Source organism: Festucalex cinctus, chromosome 9 (genome assembly GCF_051991245.1).
Source record: "Festucalex cinctus isolate MCC-2025b chromosome 9, RoL_Fcin_1.0, whole genome shotgun sequence".
NCBI classification, from domain to species: domain Eukaryota; kingdom Metazoa; phylum Chordata; class Actinopteri; order Syngnathiformes; family Syngnathidae; genus Festucalex; species Festucalex cinctus.
The window spans coordinates 14,864,414-14,888,827 of NC_135419.1; the positions used below are offsets into that span (position 1 = coordinate 14,864,414).

Below are 24,414 nucleotides of genomic sequence, written 5' to 3' on the forward strand. Positions count from 1 at the left end.
TTTTTGTTTAATAAACATCTGCCGAGGTGGCCTAACTCTCTGCACCTGAGTACTCGATTTTGCCATAGCCTGACATAGTCAGCTCTATTTTTTTTTTGCATTTATTATAAATATTTGAAGCTGTAAATCCCCTCACCACACACTTCATACACTTTTCTGAGAAATACTTACATTTTCCTCATATTTCTCTCTCTTTCAAACACTCCCTATGCTCAAACTTTCATAAATTTGAAAAAAATAGGTACACTGCTATATATATTTAAAAAAAAAAAAAAACATGCAAAATTGCACACACAAAATTCCACGAAACAGTAAGGCTGCAAAAAGTGAACCAGATTATAGCGAGGGAACATGTCTGTATAATTAATTAAAGACCAGCTCAACTCTTAGTTCAGAATTTATCAATGTTTGTGTGAAGCTGCTAATGGCACTCTGCACTCAAAAAAAAGAAAATTTGATACAGTATTTAAAGTATTTACATTTATATATAATTTTAGATTAATTTATTATTTATATTTTTTAATATATTATAATAATATTGGCTGGCAACCAGTCCAGGGTGTCCCCCGCCTACTGCCCAGAGCCAGCTGAGATAGGCGCCAGCACCCCCCGCGGCCCTTGTGAGGAATAAGCGGTCAAGAAAATGGATGGATGGATGGATATTATAATAATATATAACAAATATAAATATAACAAAAATATATATCATTATATGACAATATTTATGCATTCAGAATATTTATTTGTATATTACCCGGTATATACATTTTTATCAGCTATACAGTATTTATTCATTACTTATTCATTTTATCATTATTTATTTAAAGTATTTATAACCTTATTATTTAAATCTGATGTTGCATTTCTTTTGAGTGTGTTTGGCTCATAACTCGGACTCGAACGCCGGCACCCTTACCAGTCATGAACCTCACCGCACGTCACTGTTCTTTTTGAGTGCGTTCTTGCTATTCACTCCAATTATGCACTGTGGAGTATGTGAAGTATGTTTGTGTGCATACATGCACTCACTTGTACGCTAAATAACCTCGTCTTCAAAGCTTTGCCAGTTAACAAGATATATGGAGTGCACACAATGCCGAGTCTCTTGAATGACTTATTTATTGACACCACATTGCACACGCAGTTCCACTCTTTCTTTATGTCTCACACGCACACGCGTGCACACACAGATTTGCAGAGATGAGAGGCTTGTAAGTAGAGTACATGCACATGCAGTCACTAATTAGGGTCTAATTGGATAGGATTGGCAAGGATACTTTTGAAAGGGGTGAGGCTGACATTTTGGAGCCGAGAGGAAGCCAATCCATCAACTGGGGTGACACGTCCATATAATACATAACAATGATTGTGATGTGATTGTTTACCATGCACGCACATACTCATACAATATATAAAAAAAAAAAATATATATATATATATATATATATATATATATATATATATATATATATATCGACTTGGTGTTGTGTGCATTGTGTGTCACATCAGTGAAAAATAGAATTTCAGTTGCTTGAATCACTTGCTGCACAAGCCAATTGCTTTTGCGACTGTGAATGATGATATTCGGTGTAAAATCAATGAGCAGCTAAATCAAACTGCTTTCACAAAAACAACAAATGTATTCATTTATTTGCACGCAGGCCGTTCATCTGTGAACGCCAAATGTTTCACTGTTGCCTCCTTAGCATTGGAAGCATGCCTCTTCGTCTTTTGCACTACATTTAAGCATGCTATGCTACTATTATCGCTACGGTTGTCATTATTCCATATTTTATTCGAACATCACTTGGGTGCTAAGTTATGATGCATTAATAATGAGAAACTGTTTTTTTTTTTTTTTTTTTTTCAGATATGGCATGAAGCGTAAATGTGACTAAGCACATCTAATGAGCACTTCAACTTGGGTTGGAGCCACAGATTTGTTTTTCTGGTCACAGACAGTGTAGGCAGGGCTGGACTGGCACACAAAAAAAAAGTTTTGCTGAGCTTAATTTACTAAAACAATTTTATTTGCCCTTACTTTGCTTATGGTGTACTTCAATTTCATGATTTGCTAGCTAACAGCCAATCAGAGCTGATGAGACCACTTCACATACTGCAAAAATGGCAATTCAATTCAAATCAGAAGTAAAAAGCACAAAGCCAACAATCTCTTAATGTTTCAGAATTTTAAACAATGCTTTTTACTTCAGGTTGTTCCTGCTAGTGAATGTGATAAACACACTTTTGGATATGTGTGCATTTTATTTCATGAACTATTTCATTTCATTTGTATTATTGTTTCAGGCAATAACAAAGCACACAATCGGTGTCAGGTTCCACAAGGAGGGGGAAAAAAAAACAACAAAAAAGAGAGAAAAAACAATCAAACAAACAAACATACAAAAATATAAAGTCCGATTCTGCCTGAAAGTGAGTGGGAAGACGAAAACTTATTTAATCCCTCCCCCATCTCCCATTCAAAATTTCAAGCTATTCTGCTACTAACCTTAAGACTCAATAATAAACAAGTACTGAGAGAGCAATGAATATTAGATAACCAAAGGAAAAAATTAATTGAGAATACAAGTGATTTAGCATGGAGGCATTACCAAAAGAAACAATTAGTGTTGTGATTTTAACAACACAAATACACAAATGTGAGATCAGTCATGCATAGAAAATGTATTTATTTGCAATATTATATTTGTCATGGATGGTGAATGAGTGGTTAGCACGTCCGCCTCCCAGTACTGAGGACTCGGGTTCGAGTCCAGGCTCCGGCCTTCCTGGGTGGAGTTTGCATGTTCTCCCCGTGCCATCGTGGGTCTTCTCCGGGTACTCCGGTCTCCTCCCACATTCCAAAGACATGACTTTATTGTTCCCTTTGGGATGGCTCCCTCTGGGAAATGTACATGTCCAGCAGCAATGAGAACAGATAATAAAATAAAAAATAATTCAATCAATCAATAAATAAGGTTATTATACCAAAGATTTAATTAATAATAATAATAATAATAATAATAATAATAATAATAATAATAATAATAAAATGAAAAATAAAAATTCAATCAATCAATAAATAAGGTTATTATATCAGAGATTGAATTAATACTAATAGTAATGATAATAATAATAATAATAATAGTAATAATAATAATAATAATAATAATAATAAGAAGAAGAAGAAGAAGAAGAAGAAGAAAAATAAAATAAAAAAGTGTGGACGGTTGTTTGTCTCTGTGTGCCTTGCGATTGGCTGGCAACCAGTTCAGGGTGTCCCCTGCCTACTGCCCGAAGCCATCTGGGATAGGCTCCAGCACCCCCGCGACCTTTGTGAGGAGCAAGCGGTTAAGAAAATTGATGTTTGTTTGTTTTTTTAGTTTTGAGTGTTATTGTTGTTTTTGTCTGTGGGTAGTGTTTGTCATGTGTTCCTGATTTCTCGCCTTGTCTCGTTATGGCTAACCTCGTCCACCTGCAGGTTTCTTCCCTTCCCAGTATGTGTGACCAATCAGTGCCATCTGCCAATTGTGGTACACAGGTGTGTCTCATTAGTGTTGGTGCATTTAGTTGGTGGTGTTGGTTCAGTCGGTGTGGGGGCATTGTTGTTATCCAAGTCAAGTCAAGTCAAGTCTTTTCGTCTCTGTTCAGCTTTTGTCTCTGGTCAAGTTGTCCTCGTCACAGTTTCGTCTCCATCTCAGTTTAGTCATTTTCCGCTCACACCTTTGTCATGTCATCTTTGTCACCCACGTGACCTTCAAGTCGTCCTCGCCGTTGTCAGTTGCCAAAGTTTTGCCAAGTTGCCCACGGTCTGTCAAGTTGCCCACGTTCGTCTAGTCTCCCACGTTCCTCTCTCGTACAGTCAGGTCTTGGCTACCAGTCCTCTCATATCCCGTCACGGCAACCCGCTTCCCCTCGTCCAGTCAAGGCATCCGGTCCACTCACGTTCTGTCCCGTCATCGTTCACTCACCTTACCTGTTGAGTGTTAAAGTTCTTCACACTGCCCATCCTGCGGGCCTCTCTACTATGTTTCCCTGCGTTTGGGTCCACCCACATCTACTCACCCCCAATCATGACAAGAGTTTAGTAAAAAAGTGAAAGAATTCCAAAGTCTTCAATACAGTAGTACTTTGTTGTTTGCGTATAGCTTGTTGTATACAAATGACTTCACATATGTCATCGTGTCACATATCGTTTGAGTGAGTTTCGGGGCAATTTTCAAGACAGACATTTCAATATAAAACGGAATCTTGACAGAGTTAGACTTTAGAATAAAATCACAGTTCCAACATAATCTCAAATTAAAGTCATATACTTTATGCTTCCTGAACAGCACGTGTTCGAAAAGTAAAGTCCAAAAGTAATTGAGAAGGCATCAGCAGCTCAGGGGGAAGGAGTTTTTAAATTGGATTTACGGGCGTAAAAACTGCTTCTCAGCTACTGTAAATCCCCAAAAATGTGTTCTCAAATCATGTTAAATTATGGATGGTCATACGTCTGGTTGATGCTGTCTGGTGAAAGGTATTCATTAAATGTCCAGGCAGTTAGTAGGGGAGGAACAGTGGCATCATCTTTCTTTTTTTCCTTCCCCTGGTAGTTGTCTCTCACTTTCACTATCTCTCATTCTCTCTGGCAGATGAACATTAAGTAAAACTCATTTGTTCCATCAAATCGTTATACACTTTCATCTGGTGAAAAGAGGCTCTATTTGAATGATACGTTCGAGATGAATTCTCACAGCATCACATAGTCTCTGTCAAGGGCAAATTTCCCTCAGGAGTGTGAAAAAGAGAAAAGGAGGTATGAGAAGTGTCTGTTTGAATAACAGTAAATTGAGAGGATGTTGCTTCTTGGGACTGTATATGTCACCTTTAGAAGAAGAAAAGATGTGTTTCTAAATTTGCGTGATACATAAGCAGTATCGTTTAGCTTTCACACTTTGTTTAATATCTTCAAACATATGAAATACCAGAGAAAAATAACCCAAGTAAACATAAAAATGTGATTTCAAATGGTGATTTTATTTATTAAAGGGGGAAAAACGTTACCTGTCAACTGACTTTTTGTAGTTCATGTAATGGCCTTTAAGCGTCTTGGAGCTACATAGCTTTAGTATCAGAATCGTCTATATTGATCAGGGATGTTAAAAACGCATGAGAAATATGTCTCCGGTAGTATTGCAGTAACACGCAATTACGACAAAAACATGACACAGATGAAGAGTCTTTACATCTGCAAACATTTTGTAAGGTGCCAAAGAAAAGAAGCAATTGGAATGTCTGCATGGTTATAATGCGCATCGTTTGATAGCGCCCACATGAGGGAAGGAGGTGTAAGAGGTGGTGACCAGGATGTGGAGGGTCCAAAAGAAGTTTGCCTATCCTTGTTTTGGATCTTGCAGTGTGCAAGTCCCGAAGAGTGGGTAAAGGGTAACCGCTAATTTTTGTCCATACTGTCTGTTACTGTTGGATTTATTTTTATTATTATTATTATTCTTATGTTGTTTTTTTAGGAGCACCAAACTAGACTGTAGTGGAGGAACACAGGACTGATTCAATGACTGATGTATAGAACTGTCTCAACAGCTCCTGTAGCAGGCCGTGCTTCTTCAGCAGCCGCAGGAAGTATATCCTCTGCTGGGCCTTTTTCAGAATGGAGTTGAGTCAATTTTAATTAAAAAAAAAAAATTTCTCATGTGGGATGGCTCGCCAGTAGTAAAACAATCTTAGATATTAATGGCACATCTTTAAGACTCAAACTTGAAGAAGTTGACTTCACCTAAGCCAGTTAACATACTACAAGCACCACCATTAAAAAAAACAAAAAAACAAAAACAACTTTGTATAAAAGAACGGGGTTTGAGGAGGTGGTATGAAGAAAAGACGGTTGTCACAGGAGGGAAATAAATGGCGTTCCAGTGAAATGACAGCATGTGGAGACGCCCACTGATGACTGCGACCGGTTGTCAACACGCTTGGGATCAAAACGCAGGAATGAAAGACAGTAGTGACATGAGTTTGACAAGAGGGAATGAGAAGAGGGAAAAAATGTGACGGCGCAGTTGTGAATTCTCCCACTCAGTAGTGAGACCCTAAAGAATACATCAAATAGAAACCAGAGCATGTCAGTGTTTCGTTAATTTTTGAACTCACATGACTAGCAGGTGTTTGAATCTTTGTTTCTTTACATGGGATTGCAGTCTGAACTCATCTAACATGTCAAGGGAGTGCAAATTTTTTAAATTTCTGCTCTAAAGGAGGCGGTAGAACCAGTGCAGTTCTTAGGCAACACCTTTTGGTGTCTAACCTTGAGAATCTTGGAAAAAAAAAGGTGCTGACAAATCAAATCGATTGTCTGCTTTGTCATCCTGACAATTTTGATGAAATCTGTGCCTGTGAAAATAGCTTTCGGGTCAGGTTGACTTTATTTCAGCCAGTCTTAGCTTTCTGCCTGGAAATCTCAATGGGCATCAATTCACAGCATTTGTGGTTTCCATCTCAAACTCAGAAATCGCATCCAGTCTGTGATTGAGTTTGTTCGTTGCTTGAGTCGGAATGTTGACAGCACGCCACAAGCGCTCAGTCATAACTGGCAGCTTTGCTAATTCCAGTAGCGCCTGTCAACGTCCTCCGAACTTTGCAGTAAATCAGGAAACTGCCAACAACTCCAACCATCAAAATACTGATCAGAATTCACAACATGTAGCGACATCCTTGACAGAAAGGACGGACAGGCATACAATCTTCCACTTGTTCTTCAGAATCCATCAGCTGCAAATGTTCCATCTGGACAAGCGGGCTCCCCATTTCCTGGTCTCCTCATTGAGAATACTTGGTCAGGATGAGGGAAGGGAGGGAGCAGAGTAAATTAGTGTCTGCTTCCATCGAGAGCCAAGAAGAAAAAATAAAAATTGATTAACAAACAGCCTTTCGTCATTTTCTAATATAATTAGGACTAATGACATTGTACTTTGTGCAAAACATTACTCATTTCCTTGTTGAGTGCTAAAGGAAACCAAATGAAAACAATTTGACCTTTCAATGTTAATTTGCCAGCAACTTGGCTTCACTTTCATCAAGTATTTCAACATCTTTTAATGCCTTCTGTTATGGCAGTATAAGAATCTCTTTGGCACTTCAGGATTGAACACAGATGGTTGATTTGACATTTTTGTTGCCGTGATTCATTAGAGTAGGAGAAAAGGATACAGAAGAGCATTGGAGAAAGTGTCGTCGTCACTTTTCTTCCCTTTGCACAGTAAATAAACTGCCTCAGCATTTAAGTGCAAAGAGTTTGCGCTTTTTAATTGTGTGGTCAAGATCCGATATATAGAACAAAACAATAAGCAAGTCAAAACAATTAGAGAAATGGTTCTTAACCTGGGTTTGGTTTCGATAGACCCCCTAGGGTTTGGCGAGTCAGTCTCAGGGCTTTGGCGGAGGTCAAAACACACACCTGACTCGAATGATTCGTGATGATACTTGGCCATTATTGGCTGCAGGTGATCGGGACATATGGTGTTCCACAGGGTTCAATTCTGGGGGCACTGAATTAGAACATCATTAATATTGCTACATGCTTGTCACTGTGGCATTTTTTTTTTTTTTTTTTTTTTGGCTGTACACTGTGAACAAATAGAATTTCTATTTGGTGATATTAATGCTTTCCACTCTCACTAATAATATGGCTTTTTTTCCTCACCTCCTTTTCATTGTATGTGCCAGTAACATTAAAAAACACCTTTTGATGTCTATATCTGTTATTTTGTTAGTTATTAGTTTTCTATCGACTGTGCAAACCGTGTTTAGCATGCAAGTCAATCTCTTGCTCTCTGCAGTCAAATGTAAGGTGTGTAAAATATGCGCACCCAATTTGGCTTGCCGCTTCTGCAACGACAACTGTAATCACGCCCATGTTGTGTTTGTCGAATCGACCGTTTTTCAGCACATTGTTCCCAACACAATACCATGTAAATGTAATCAAAGACGTAATGCAGTCAAAATGAAATCCTCTGCAAAAGCACACATTTTCACATTTTTCTTCCCTCTGTTCCCTTGCATATTCTGAATTGCATGTAAAAATAACGATGAAAGATATGATCAAATGGCATCATCGCGACTCAGTGGTGGTCTCTTTTCTTCAAAAACAACAAAAATACACACAAATGATGCACATTAGTCTTATTCTCTGGCCAATTAGATATTACAAAGGCTATCCTACGGGTCATGCAGTCAGTACATCTGTAGTACATTTGAAAAAAAATAATATTTTTTTGTGATTTTCTACTCATGATGAGTCCCAGTCTGCAAACATATTAAATCATTTTTAAATGTATTATCAAAACATAATGTCCATGAATATATATTTTATCCCACCTCTGCCACACATGATCTCTAAGTGACTGTGGTAATCTGCAATTTGCATGCAGAGATGTGTGCATGTTTTCCCTGAGTTTGCGCTCACAGGCTTAAACTGTTCAACTTGGATTCTATTGCTTCGTGCACAGCTGCAGTCGGGTTCAGACAGTGATTGCAGGCGACATGTTGTGTCGGGCCAATGTAATGTGTTCAACACAAATGAATAAAAAAAATCCTCATATTAAGATGTTACAACAACCAAACTATTTGTTTTCATAAACAAGTAGACTTGACTTTAGACCAGGTGAAACCAGGGCTAAGTTGTGGTGCAGGTGGTGCAATGAGTTGGTGGATTTTAATTGAGTCGCAGGCAGAAAGGAAGTGTGGTGGATGCCATTGTATTCCATTCAGAAAATTGACATCATATTCAACAGTGTGCATCAAATCCTCTCAATCATTGCAGAAGTCAATTCAGTGAATACATTATTATTCCTGTATTATCATTATTATTTTATTTTATTCCACAAGTAGGGCAACACGGTGGGTGAGTGGTAAGCACGTTCGCCGGTTTGCAGGTTAATTGAACACTCTGAATTGTCCATAGGTGTGCTTGTGAGTGTGAGTGGTTGTTTGTCTCTGTGTGCCCTGCAATTGGCTGGCAACCAGTTCAGGGTGTCCCCCGCCTACTCACCGAAGCTGGCTGGGATAAGCTCCAGCACCCCTTGTGAGGAGTAAGTGGTTAAGAAAATGGATGGATATTCCACAAGTGGAGATCATCTTGCAATTATAAACTTCGTTTGCATGGAAATGGGCGGAGCCTCGGCAGCAGCTTTTTTTTTTTTTTTTTTTTTAGCTTTTGCATATGACCTTCACCTTTACCGGATACGTCAAAGTCACGCCAGAATCGTGGAGTTGTCAGGAAACCAGAGGATGGATCAAAGGAAGGAAAGATGAAGCAAAGTGAGATCCACAGACACCAAGCAACCTCCACCACCTGCAAGACCAGAGGGAGAAACCAACTTTTGTTGAGTTTTGGTAGATGCTGTTATGGCAGAGCCTATTTCATCCTGAACACGTCTCCGAAAATATCAAGAAAAAGTCGAAGAAAGAAAACTCTTTTCTGGGTCTTGATCTGGGGTAATGCGGTTTTGAGCACAACACTGCAGATGGCTGCACAACTGTGAGAGGTTATGCAGGAGTCATGTTGTTTTTCTAGTATGCACCTTTTTTAAAAATGAAAATGATTCCGAGAACAAGCCCAATTTTGACTTTTTCATGAGCTACATCTGTTTCTTTGACTCTCCCAACTGTAGTTCATTTTGAACTCATGACAAACTCCAGACCCGACTTTGCTTCCGGGAATCATATGGAACAACATGATGTCACCTGCATGGACGTTTTCTCTCCAGGCATCCATCTTATATTTTCTTGGCCACCTTCCCTCTTCACATAATGAGTCTCTGCAGGAGTCTCGGGTGATGCTTATACATTATGGATGATACGTCACAGCCCTGGGACTGAGCTATTGCATACTGCCTCTGACTGCATTCCTGGCTTCTGCCAGGTTGGGATCCTTGATGTTCAAAAATGTGGATGTATGAAATGAAGGTTTCTGCCGTGTGCCAGATCTTCCTCCTACATGTTGTTGCTGGAATTTTGGCTCTGGTTTAAGGGGAACATTTTCTTTTTGGCAATGCAAGGGTTCTTGCTTTGACTCATGAATCTGCTTCAAAAGGACCATACGCTCGTACCTATGGCAAAAATGCAAAATGCCAGGTTTCATGTGTGTGCATGTTATTAATGCTATATACTACAAAAGTACTTTAGTATTTTTTTTAATGAAAACAGTAGGCCAGTTATTTTACCTACATAATTTCCTAGGCATTCCAATAACGTCCTAAGCTAATCTGAGTCAATGGCTGGGAATTTTAGCTCACTGATAGTGCTCTGCACTCCCAAACCAAAAAATGCGGTCACAGTGAAGGCGAGGGAAAAAACAACAACAAAAAAACGTTGATTGCGCAAGCAAAAAAGGTTGGGTTTCGAACATTGTGTACTTATTTATTCATTCAAGAAAGAATTCTTTTTTTAAATTGTTTTTATTTTGCTGTTAAAAAAAGACAAAAGGAAGAAAGCCAAAGCCATCTCCTATCAAATACCCAATAAAATAAAATAAAAAAAACATAATAGACTGTATATAATATAAACATTTGTACATTCCTATATTAAGAATGTTTTAAATATTTTTTTCCATTAAAAAAAACAACAACATTCAAATAAGAATTCAAAAGCAAGTTTCTATAAGCATACGTTAAAATAGTTATAATGTATGGCATATTTTAGTAAAGTTTGATTATCTTTTGAGTATCTTGAGAATGGGCCAAGTGTCCTCTTTTTGTTGGAAATCAAAATATGCTCGCCCTATATGCAAATCATGTTTCGGGTGAAAAATCAAGCCAAAATTCCGAAAATAAGGGCTCAGAATCAGCAAAGGCCTGATCAAATATCTTGCGCAATCAGCTTGTGCAGTCGGTATGGAAAATCATAACTATGAATGTACTCAATACTTACAATAGCAAATCCTTGTGTTTGTTTAGCACTGATGTTTCAAGATAACAGGAAATGGAATTGACCAGAAGTTTGTGCTGTTGCTAGACACAAAATTTGTTGTTTTTGAGTACCTGGATAATGTGTCTTACGAGCTAAAAATTCACCAAAAATAAAAATGACAAGGACAGAAGCTTGCAACTGTAATGTAGTAACCAGATAAACGGACAGCTAACGCTACCATAGCTTCTTCTGTATCATGTTCTGTATTTTCTAGAGTTCTGGATGCCCTGGAGCACTGTCCTTCTGCGAACAGGCCCATTATATCACACAAGACACCATTTATGAATAACCGTATTGTAGGGTTGGGCGGTAATACGGTAATAAGGTATCCCGCGGTGTCTAAAAATAGTTTGTTTGGTAAAGTAAAGCTTAGAAAACGGAATAAAAAAATCATTGCCATTGCAACCATGGAGCACCCAAATCACAAAATGTAACGCGCAGAAAACTATAGAGGAAAAATGAGACGATATTACCGTATATATGATGAGGAGACGGTGAAACCGTGTCCAACCCTACCGTATTGATTATACAAGTAACGCCTTGGGCTTTGTGGATTATATCGAGCTCTTGATTTGATGCAAGTAGGACAATATCATTAATAACTGGTGTGAAAATGATCACGCCGATTATTAGCCACCCCCAGATGATAAAGTAACATGTGCTCATGCATGAACATGACCATGCAAGGGTTGCCAAGTGTGAACACACCCAACGAGTTTGCCAAGTCCCCTCAACGTTCGAGCTTAGTGCTTTTGGAACTGTGGGGTGATAATTATCATTTGTCAACTATTTCACCAGATGCCATGTGCAGGTACGGTGATCTTCCGAGTACAGAACCAATGATAATTTTCACCAGCAGCACATTTGACCTTAATCGGTCGAAAACAAAGATTACAAACTGTATTTCACAGAAAAAAAAATATCCCATTTAAACAGATTATGTAAATATTTGTGGGACTTCTTACTCATACAATATCTTCAATGTTTCTGCTCATGTTGAAAAAGAATTGTTGATTAGAAAAAGACAACTGTACAGGGATGATAAAGAAGTGTATGTGTAAGGCATCGGAGTGAAACAAATTCAATTCACACGTTGCTGTGTGTCGTAATTAAACCGTGAGAGTGGAAATAGCAAAGCAGGATACAATTAAGAAGTGTCTTAACAGTGTCTTAAAAAATAAACAAATAAGTTTTAAGTAAGGAAACAAGTGTCGAACTGCCATTGTGGTTGCTCTTTAGGGGCAGTAGTGACACAAGTTTGCTTTTTGTGGAGAAATATACTTGATATGTGGATAGCTAAGCTGCATCGCTGCTGTCTACAGACTCGTCACTCCGAATGCCAAACCGCCTGGGTTGGTCATGGATACTTCGCTACCATCCTTTGAGTTACAATATTTATTTGTTTGTTTGTTTGATTATTTATAATATTGTCATTCCCAAATTAACACTAATGCAAGCATAGTTGGAAAAAAAAGTCATTTACAGTATTTATTTATTTATTCATTATATTGTCATTCCCAAATTAACATGAACGTAATCATAATTTAAAAAATACATTTGATTTCTTTATCTATAATGTTGTTATTGCAGAATTAACACTAATGGAAACATAATTGAAAAAAATATTTATCTATTTATTTATTTATTTATTTATTACCTTTTATTGTCATTCCCAAATGAACACTAATGCAAGCATAATTTAAAAAAAATGTTATTTGTTTATTTATTTATAATATTGTCATTCCCAAATTAACACTAATGCAAGCATAGTTGGAAAAAAAAGTCATTTACAGTATTTATTTATTCATTATATTGTCATTCCCAAATTAACATGAACGTAATCAGAATTTAAAAAATACATTTGATTTCTTTATCTATAATATTGTTATTGCACAATTAACACTAATGCAAACATAATTGAAAAAATTATTTATCTATTTATTTATTTATTTATTACCTTTTATTGTCATTCCCAAATGAACACTAATGCAAGCATAATTTTAAAAAAAATGTTATTTGTTTATTTATTTATAATATTGTCATTCCAGAATTAACACAAATGCAAGCATAGTTGGGAAAAAAAAAAGTCATTTACAATATTTATTCATTTATTTATGATATTGCCAGTCCCAAATTAACACGGATGTAAGCATAATTTAAAAAATACATTTGATTTGTTTATCTATAATATTGTTCTTGCAGAATTAACACTAATGCAAACATAATTGAAAAAATTATTTATCTATTTATTTATTTATTTATTACCTTTTATTGTCATTCCCAAATGAACACTAATGCAAGCATAATTAAAAAAAAATGTTATTTGTTTATTTATTTATAATGTTGTCATTCCAGTCGAGTGGTTAGCACGTCCGCCTCCCAGTTCTGAGGTCTCCGGTTCGAGTCCAGGCTCGGACCTTCCTGGGTGGAGTTTGCATGTTCTCCCCGTGCCCGCGTGGGTCTTCTCCGGGTACTCCGGTCTCCTCCCACATTCCAAAGACATGCATGGCAGGTTAATTGGGCGCTCCGAATTGTCCCTCGGTGTGCGTGTGAGTGTGGATGGTTGTTCGTCTCAGTGTGCCCTGCGATTGGTTGGCAACCAGTCCAGGGTGTCCCCCGCCTACTGCCCAGAGCCAGCTGAGATAGGCGCCAGCAGCCCCCGCGACCCTTGTGAGGAATAAGCGGTCAAGAAAATGGATGGATGGATGTCATTCCAGAATCAAAACTGAAAAAAAGAGAGACAGCTGGCAACCCTCCCCAAACATTATTAATGTTGAGCTATTTTAGAACCTTGTTGGTGACCCATGCTGTATAGTTCACAGACAAACTAATGAAAAATGTATTTTATAAAACTAATTATTGTAAAAGCTCATGAATAACATGCCCCCATGTATAATGCACCAAATTCATTTCTTGACTGTGCTTTTGAATCTGTATCTCTGTTTGTAGCTGCTTTTAAAAGTCATGCTTTGAATTACATTATTTGATTCCTGCAATAATAAATACAAATTTTTTGTTTTTTTTGTTTTTTTTAACACAACATTTTCTATGACTATGACTTTAGCGTCATAAACCGAGTATAAAATGTTGGCCATGAATGTAATTATTTATTTTTTTTGCTAAATCCAGGTGAGATAATCGGACCCTCTAAATTTCACACCTAATACGTTTGCCAGTTGTCACCATGAATAAATTTGTCAAATTATGTTTTCCTCATGTGCTGCCAGGTTTTTTGTTTGTTTGTTTTTTTACAGTTACATAACAAGTGAGTGTGTGTGAGGATCAAATAACCCACACGTTGTAGTGTTATAGGCAGTTTTAACAAATATGCCTTATTTGTACAGCAAGCTACCATATGTAATATGTATATATATAAAATACATACAAGGTTCTTTCCCCCTTGGGTAAACAACTGAGCTCTTCTTTCGTGAGTATTTGGCCATCCCTTTGAGACAGGGAGGCGCATCGAAGCCCAATTAACCTCTGTCTGATTTTTGTGGGCCTCTATGGATGAATGTGATGAACCCAGAACTGGCTCACATGGTGGTAGCGTACCCCGAAGAGACACTCCAGACTGCTGATACCTTCTCCAAAGCGCGAAGCAGCAGGGAAACAGCACTCGTCGTAAGGATTTAGCTGTCACATACACACACGCAGATGTTTATCTGCCGTCTCCGTGCGCTCGCCGCAACACGCTGTGCCTCCGTGTGCATATTCCCGCAGACGCGCAGCTGTAATAAATAGGCGAGCACCTCACACTGCGGTGCATGCTGTTAAATTAATAATGAGCTATCAAACAGTGCCGATTTATGTAAAACTAGCCAGCATTTATTTTCCTTTCATCACCATTTGGGAGAGTAATGGGCCGCACTCTGCCCCAAAACAGGTTGTCACTATCAGGGGGTTAAAGCTGTCACGGCGAGCTGATAATGACAATAATTCAGCACAATCTGAATGAAATTGGGTCACGCTTTCGCTGAAAAAGTATTTCCACGTCATTATGAAGCTTGGAATGGAAACAGGATTCGGTGGCGTATCTTTTATCCACCTGAAAAGCTGCATGGCTGGTCAAGTGGAACGGATGGTCGTGTTTGCGGATGATGAGGATATCCAGGCAGGCGAGGTTAATTACTTGTTCAGATATTCTAAAAACGAGCTTTGCGCTATCTGGCACATTGTAATGAGACAATTTAAGATTTTGACCTCGTGCTAACAACTATATTCATGCATGAAGAGCTAAAATCGCAGGCGGGATCATGATATGTTTGTAGTGAGTATTACATAGACAAAATCATCGGATCATGTTTTTGATTGAGTTTGTGTTTTGTGTCGCAGATGCCTTGGCAGGCATTGGTGGGATTAGTCTCCTTATTTTGCACATGATTTCCCTTAGCTAATCAGCATGCGCGACTGACTGCATCATCTGCAAGTTTACTTGTACAAACACATGTTTATGCGTGCCGATCTCATGAACGGAACCCATCAATGCAATTTTAGCTTTCACAATGTCGAGGACTGTATGTGTTTTGAATTCAATGGAAATGAGGGGAGCTGCTTCGATTGGCCGAGAGTCAGCTGCATTCCATCCGACTGTACAATTGTGTACAACGGGGCAAAACATCATTATTATCTGCGCTAGTCAAGCAAAATACCAACAAAAAAAAACAAAAAAAAGGACACCTCCACCTAGATTATGGGCGTGAAAATTATGTCGCGTGCAAAAAGAAAACAAACAAACAAACAAACAAGGAAGGAGGCAAATAATTTTTCACTTAGAGTGAAAATATTGTACTTCTCTCTACTATTCATATTAGTTCTACACAGAAAATTGTAAAATAATTATTAAGTTAATGTTAATACCTTCTCCCAGTGTTTAGATATGGATTTTTACTTTTAGAAAATGATGTCCGTAAGCTGTTGATACTAACAGCAGAGCAGACTCATGCTATTAGCTAATTGTATGTCGTGTAGACATGTGCAGCAATGCTAACCGTATTTTACGATGGAGATGCACTTAATTATCTCACCAGATGAGGGCAGCAAATAGGACCCAAATTCTCTCCAAAAGAACATTCCCAACATTTACAAACCTGTAGAATCCTTCGAAATACATGTCAAATGCTTTGATTTATTTCAATGAATGTGATTTAGCACACATTAGATTGGATTTATTTTATTTATTTTGTTTTCCTGCGTTGCCGCAGCCACATGGCAAGGCTATCGACAGCAAGTGAGATGGAAGCAGAGCCACTGCCAAATGTCTGGCTCATTTTCTAGTAGGCTTGCTTCCCTCCGGCCACTCACAGCCAGAGAACAGGAACATGTCCAACACTGTCAAATATCAACATTCTCATGCACTCTCATATTTTAATCTGTACACACAATGCACGTGGCTCTTTCTTTCTTTCTTTCTTTCTTTCTTTCTTTCTTTCTTTCTTTCTTTCTTTCTTTCTTTCTTTCTTTCTTTCTTTCGGTTGAATAGGATACGTAGTATAGAAAATGGATAATGGAATTCATAGTCGATATCTCTGGTGTCAAACTCAAGGCCCGGGGGCCAAATTTGGCCCCCACATCATTTTACGTGGCCCGCGAAAGCAAATCGAGCATGTCCACTTCCATGATGCTTTCAAATTAGCAATTGTCAAACGTAATGAATATGAATGTTGAGATATTGAAAATATATATGTTTTGTTATCAAACCCCTTATTTCAGTAACTTGTAAAATAGTTAAACTCATTCCTGACTTCTGATTTGACAATTCAGCCAAAACCTCTCATATGTCACAACTGTGTAAATGTAATATTTTTCCACAACTCTATCAGTCAGTCAACACATTTGGGTGTTTCTTTTAGTTCAATATGCCTTGCTCTCTTTGACGATTTAATATTAATTAGGGATGTGCGAGTACCGATACAGGTATCGGTATCGGGCCGATACCAGCCTTTTTTCAAGTACTCGAGTACTCGTGACGCAGACGAGTACAAGCGACCGATGGCAGAGGGGGAAGACGTTAAGTGAGTCCTCCTTGCCTGTAAGTGGCGCTAGCTTGCAGCAGTTTTTCACCAAAACTTCACCGGTTTGGAAATACTTCAAAATTGTGAATCTTAAACTAAAAGAGCATTTTTGTGTTTTATTTTGAGCGTTAAGACTATTGAAGAGTGACTGTGCTGTTTTTTTTTTTTTTTGTCAAAATTAAAGGAAATATATTTGTGTAAAAATATCTTTTTGTGATTTGTTTTATTTGTCATAATGTACTACTGGTATCGGCAGTTGGCATCGGTATCGGTATCGGTCTGAAAAAAAGTGGCATCGAACATCCCTAATATTAATTATTGAAAATGTCATTTTAGTGCAGGTCACCTGAAATGAGGATTTTGGAGGTACAAGGATTCTACCCGACGGCAGCAATATGTAGATGAATTATGAAACATTTATGGTTTCACAGTCAAGGTAAACCTCAACAATCACAATGTGACCCACGACAAAAATGAATTTGAATCCCCTGGCCTCTTGCATTAAAACAAAACAAAACAAAACAAAATCTATTGTTGGCCAGAGACTTTTATACAGTACCATCGAAGATCAATAATCATTAGATAACTAGATTTGCATACTTTGGGCAAATTTAAAGCAAGACTCTTGGAGCTCGGGGCACTCCTTGCAACACTCCATCCATCTTCTCTTCGATCTTTTCCCTCTTGTAATAAGCGCAGGCCTCTGACTGACTGATGTGCCACCTCCTCGCTGCCCGTCTGACTGCAGCACTCTTGAACAATAGCTCTCTCTCCTCCTCCCTAACTCTTCCATTTAAAATGCGGCTCACAGTCGCGTTTGTACCCTGTTTTTTTTTTTTTTTTTTTTTTGCACAGTCTCCCCCTCCTCCCTTTTGTTGATGGGATGCCAAGAATGATGCGCTGGGGCCGGGCCGCGCAACTCAAACCCAACCAGACAGTTTGGCAGGTGAATCATTTAAAATTCCACCTTCTGGTCGGTGACAGTGACAATGATATCAAACATTCTTCTTTTTTTCCCATATTTAAAAGAAAACTGAAACATAACATACTTATGAGATATGTATCTACCGGTAATGATTTTGTGGCCTAGTTTCTGTTTAGTTTCTCGTTTGAAATTCTCTTGTACATGGAACAGAGGTAACGGGGGTTATACATGTAACATGAACATAGTTTTTCATATCTGTCCATAGATTATTTTGGTATTATTCTTTTATTGTAACTATGATGGGTATATCTTTTATTTAGGGTTGGAAATATGTGATATTAACCTATATGTTGGACCCCATCGTATAAGCTATGAGCTTCTGAGGGTGTCCATTTTCCACAGTAAATAATTGTACCACTAGGTTCTTGACTGTATTTGAATGCATTGTGGAAATAAACAAACAAACAAACAGCAGATTTTGTCATACAGAAGGACAAACCAGACATGTGGGCCCATATAAGACATTTTCTTGATTAAAATAATACTCAAATTATGCTACAGAAGCAGCAGAGGTGATGCGAGCTCATTTTTATTCTCTCTCTCTCTCCCTCTCTCGTCCCCCCTCCTCCCTCCACCCCTCTCAGTCTCTGCATCCTCCTCCGGTGGTGTCGACGTCTCAGTGAATGCGGCTGAGAAGGGAGCGAGCACGCGCCTGACACGGATACTGCGCTGTCTTACAGGAGGGGAAACTATACAAGCTTTCCGTCCCCTTTCGATCTCTCAATCCTTTTTTTCCCCCCCCGACCCTTTGGATCAACTGGCTGTATAAATCCTAACTTTCCTACGCTGAGTTGATTTTTCTGATGTTTTTTTTAATGATGGAAAGCGCAGAGTTTGCTGCTGGCCACCTGCACCGCATCGGACGAGCAGTCAAATAGCTGCATTATTCATTTTTACGCACCAGTTTGTGCCGTCTCTCTTGTTGCTTACTATTTTGTGGCTTTGCGCTTTTTTTCTTGACATCATTCGAACTCGCCTTTTTTTTTTTTTTTAACACTCATCGTTTAATTAAACAAATTTTGCTGCAACCGGCAAATTGACAGTGTTTAAGGATGACGACAAATGGGATTCCTGGGAAACTAACATATCAATTACACACAGAACTAAATGTGAATAAGAATTGGAGTGCGTTGCCTTTTGATTGGTGAAAAAAAAAAAGAGCCCTGCGCGCAACTTCAGCACTTCGGATCCTGCTGTTTATGAACCGGATCGACGGTGGCGGCTGAACCGGACGCACAGCTTTGACAGTCCTCCAGTTTGTCGCGTGCAGTTGTCAAAAAATAATAAGATTGCAAGGATGGCTGACTTGTGGCAAAGCATCATCACCAACCTTGTGCACCTTCCCACGCCTAGGAGTCGCTGGACTCGCCATCAAGATCTGTAGAATCTGCCTCCCTCCCTTGTGTTGTGTTCCCGCAATCTATTCGGCTCCCGAGCAAATGTTCTCCCATGGAGGTGGGACAACCTTGGGAATCGAGCAAGCAGAGGGGTGATTTTTTGAAAGCACGCGCAGCCCGTCAACAAGAGACGCATCGGGTGAAATAGGAGCCCCTTGCTCTCCCGTCTCCTCAGCATCCCCCCTCACCCCCACCCTCAACCACCCTCCCTCCCAATCCGAGACAGCGCGCTTGGCTTTCCGTTGATGTGCAGCAGTCTGCATGGAAATGAAGGAGCGGGGAAGCCTTGTTGCTTCCCTGAAATGTTTGTTTCCTCCGCGGCTGGGAGCGCTTCAGCGGCGCTTCTCCATCCATGTCCCACCAAATGCCGCCCCGAGACTCCAAAAGGAGATTGTCACATCAGCTTTAGGTAAGCATTGAATTATCTTTATGCATTTTTTTTTGGGGGGGGGGCATTATTTGGTTGAGCTGAAAACCATTTTTGAAACTGTTATTAATAGACACCGTCGAAAGTCTCCTGTGTGCTCTCAGATGCTTTCCTAAATAAGCTCAATATGCGGCTGTGGCTGGCATTAAACCAGAACGTTATGATAGAGAGAACTGCAGTCGTTTGACTTTGATTATGATGAATATGCAGAGAGGGGAAAAACGTTGCAGTCCAAGACATTTCCACGTCTTTTAGAAATGAACTGACGTTATGTGCAACAGCTGTTGTGTTCTCCATTTCCTGAGAATATTTTGCTTTTGTGTTGTCCAGTGAAGATGGGGTGATTTGTGTCACAACTCAAATAAATAAAAAATCATGAAATTTGGAACATTCTTAAATATCACATAGTGTGTGATATTTGGTATCTTATTAATCAATATGACAAGAACACATTTGACTATGGATTTTAAAATCCTATCATTTGATAATGTGTATGTTTAAGTGTGTATGCTTGTGCATGCACCTGACTTTTTTTTCTTTCCAAAGGCTACTAAATGATTTTCTGGGGGAGGATTTTTAATCGGCGAGATGATGCTCGTTCTCCTGCTGGCAGCCTTTTCCTCTTCAATCTCAAGCTCCTCCCCCTCATCCCCCTCCATGTCAGATGGACTCCCAATGGCAGACCCTTCTGCTCCGGACTTGATGTCTGAGACTTGCAGTGCCTGCTCCTGCTTGTCGGTGGAAAACGTGCTGTACGTCAACTGTGAAAAGATCACCGTGTATCGACCCACGCAGCTCATCCCGCCCGTGTCGTCGTTATACCACCTCAACTTCCAAAACAACTTCTTAATTATTCTCTACCCAAACTCGTTCCTCAACTTCACCCATGCTGTGTCTCTGCAGCTGGGGAACAATCAGCTGCAGAACATCGAAGGCGGCGCGTTCATGGGGATGAGCGCGTTGAAACAGCTGCACCTCAACAACAACGAGTTGAAGGTGCTGCAAGCAGACACTTTTCAAGGAATAGAAAACTTGGAGTACCTTCAAGCTGACTACAACTTGATCAAGTACATCGAAAAGGGAGCGTTCAACAAACTGCACAAGTTGAAAGTGCTGATTCTGAATGACAATCTGATACAGGCACTTCCTGACAACATCTTTCGCTTTGCCTCCCTCACACACTTGGATATAAGAGGAAACCGAATCCAGAAGCTTCCGTATTTGGGAGTTCTGGAGCACATCGGAAGGATTGTCGAGCTGCAGCTGGATGATAACCCCTGGAATTGTACCTGTGACTTAGCACCTCTCAAGGCTTGGCTTGAAAACATGCCGTATAATATTTTTATCGGTGAGGCCATCTGTGAAACGCCAAGCGACTTATATGGAAGACTCCTGAAAGAAACGAATAAGCAAGAACTTTGCCCCATGGGTACAGGAAGTGACTTTGATGTTAGAATGCCGCCGGCACTCCCCGATACGGGTCAGTCGTCGTCCCCGACCCCCGTGGTTGCAATTACCACAAAATCGCCAAAAACCACAGACTCCTCTAAAATTTACGGTAATGGGATCGTAGCCGGTTTACCCCCGTTTGGAAGAAATAGCCAGATTGTTTCCTTTCAGACACGGAGCACCCCATTGCTATGTCCAGAGCCGTGCAGCTGTAAAACCCACCCTTCAGACTTTGGCATTACCGTCAGTTGTCAGGAACGAAACATAAAAAACCTAGGCGATCTTGTTCCGAAACCGCAAAATGCTAAGAAACTTCACTTGAGCGGGAATTACATTCATGACATAAGCCCGACTGATTTACGAGGATTTGAAGGTTTAGATTTGCTTCACCTTGGCAGCAACCAAATTGTCACCGTTCAGAAAGGTGTGTTTGCCAACCTCACTAATCTAAGACGACTGTATCTAAATGGAAATCAGATCGAACAGTTACATCCTGAGATGTTTTTGGGCCTCACAAATCTGCAGTACCTGTATTTGGAATACAATGCTATTAAAGAAGTTCTAGCGGGCACGTTTGATTCCATGCCAAACTTGCAACTCCTCTATCTCAATAATAATGTGTTGCGGAGTCTTCCTGCCTATGTGTTTGCAGGCGTCTCTTTAGTCAAACTTAATCTGAAAAACAACCACTTCATGACCCTGCCGGTCAGCGGCGTCCTGGACCAGCTGCGCTCGTTGGCCCAAATAGACCTAGAGGGCAACCCGTGGGAGTGCTCCTGCGATTTGGTGGCTCTCAAAATATGGCTAGAAAAGCTAAGTGATCGAGTGGCAGCCAAAGAGGTGAGATGTGCCTCTCCTGCGCAATTCTACAACACGGAACTGCGCGTGTTGAAAAACGAGATCCTGTGCCCCAAGCTGATTGCTCGGCCACCGTTTATTTTTACCAGCGCCACCCCAGTTTTGACTTCAGTTTCGCCTGCAGGAGTTGGCAAGGCCCCGCCTGGAGGTCCCGTACCTCTCTCAATCATGATCCTTAGTATCCTTGTTGTGCTGATACTGACGGTGTTTGTGGCCTTCTGCCTTCTCGTCTTTGTCCTGAGACGGAATAAAAAACCAGCCGGTCGGCAGGAACTGGGGAATCAGGAGTGTGGCTCCATGTCGCTGCAGCTCCACCGGCATGGCCACAAATCTGGCAAAAAAGGTTCCATTCCGGGAGATGAACTGGGAGGCGAAACCTTTATCCCCCAAACCATTGAACACATCGGCAAGAGCCACACTTGCGGCATTGGACGTTCAGCAGACATGGACGCGGGGTTTAAGTTCGCCGACTCGCAAAGGCAGAAAATCATCCTTCGAAGTAGTGCCGAAAAGGATAAAGACGCTCTCTCCACCTTGGAACGCAACAAGCGCCTCAGCACAATCGACGAACTGGAGGAATTCCTTCCAAATCGAGAGCCCAGCATGTTCCTCCAGAACTTCCTGGACGGCAAGAGAGATTTCAACAGCATAGGAATGGGCTCGTACGAAATCCGCTACCCGGAGAAAAGTCTGGACAGAAAGATGAAGAAATCGTCGCTGATAGGCGGGAACCACAGTAAGATTGTGGTGGAGCAAAGAAAAAGTGAGTATTACGAGCTGAAAGCCAAGCTCCAAGGAACACCTGATTACCTTCAGGTGCTTGAGGAGCAGACCGCACTGACTAAAATGTAGAAAACGATCGCGTTTGATTACGTACAAACACGGCAGCGTCAGATAGAAAGACGGTCAAACAGATCAGCTTTGATTTGGTTTTCTCCCCTTCCCAGTTGCACGCATCATGTAACCCCCAACCCTTTTCTTTTCTTATCTTCCCTTTTCTCTTTGCAGCCAGCTGTGCGCATACACTCCCTCGCACACACACACATTCAGCAAAAAAGTGCCTTCTGGAAAATCGTAATGACCAGTGCTTAGATGGACATAATGGCTCCATACTGCAAAGCTTTTACTTGGATCAAGGAGGATACACGTTACACTGAGAGACGTTTGGATCGTCCATGACACACGTATGAATGGTACCGAAACACCACAAGACAGCCTCCAAACAACCAGACAGTCTTAGTATTTTTGCTGCTATGGAAATGGCAACTTTCTTTTTCTCCATTGTTACTTTGTTTTTGTTTTTTTTCCTAACAAATCAATTGGTCTTGGAAACAGTGCTTGAGAATATACCTCGCAGGCTCCTTCCCTCATTTTATAAAAGAAGGGTAGCAACAGTCGTATCCTTCTTGGCTCCAAAATGTACAGGTATCTGTCATCACTATTTTTTGGGATTAGTTACAAAGAATGACTCAGTGGATTCTACCTTGCTTCCCCCCCCCCACTTTGTAAGGATATTTGTTTGTTTTTGGGGAAACGCTCTGGGGCTGCTTGCAGACTTTATGCCATTTTGTCAGGATTATACAATGCTGAAAGGCTAAATGGCTCCAATTTTTGTTGATTGGAAGGCAACACCGCAAAACTCTTTAGACATTGATTTCATGACTTTGTTTTCTTTGTGTAAAGAGCCATGTTAATATATAGTGTATTCTGAATGGAGTTGTGTTTCCTCTTCAAGTTACTATTTGAAAATGTCTGTTTTTTGGGTGAAACCGAATCGGCGATGACACTGTCAAGAGATGTTTCTTTTAAAATGACAACCCAAGGATAAAAGAGTACAAAGCTGCTTGCCATGTAAGCGTAACTTGGAATTTATTTTGTAAGTCTTACATTATTTGTATCTGTGGGACTGGTTTGTAAAATACACTGACAAACATCTGCATAAGCGCGCACACACATGCTGTATGGCGGAACGTTATCATCCAGAGACTGCACCCCAGAAATGTCAAAGGGATCATCAATATGACTCAATCAGCGATAACCCTCTCACCTCTGGTCAGTTCTCAATTCATAGTAAAAGAATTTAAAAACCTAGTTAGTTTATTTTTCTATGCAGGGTTATTTAAAGAGATTATGGTCTTGTTCAAAACGGATAACGCCGTGAGAGGAACTAACCTACATCAGAGCTAATATACGTCACAGGTAGATGTGACTGTTGATTTGTTTCGATGGTTTTTCATTTCTGTTCGCTTAACAAGTTAACATGATGAACAATGGTGAAATGTGATCTGTGTTGTTTCGCACGACAAGCCTGGTGGA

The 24,414-nt window shown here is 39.9% G+C and overlaps 1 protein-coding gene across 2 annotated transcripts; it reads left to right on the forward strand.

Moving 5' to 3' along the window:
* Positions 1-18,592: 18,592 nt before the first annotated feature.
* Positions 18,593-23,723, forward strand: slitrk4 (SLIT and NTRK-like family, member 4). 2 transcript variants are annotated; one of them, XM_077532593.1, is made up of 3 exons: positions 18,593-19,773; positions 20,338-22,861; positions 23,107-23,723. In XM_077532593.1, exons 2-3 carry the CDS (start codon positions 20,380-20,382, stop codon positions 23,253-23,255), a joined length of 2,631 nt encoding a protein of 876 aa, XP_077388719.1. In that variant the 5' UTR covers positions 18,593-19,773; positions 20,338-20,379; the 3' UTR covers positions 23,256-23,723. The 2 variants fall into 2 exon arrangements, with proteins under 2 accessions (XP_077388719.1, XP_077388720.1); XM_077532594.1 differs by having other exon boundaries at positions 20,338-23,258.
* Positions 23,724-24,414: the final 691 nt, after the last annotated feature.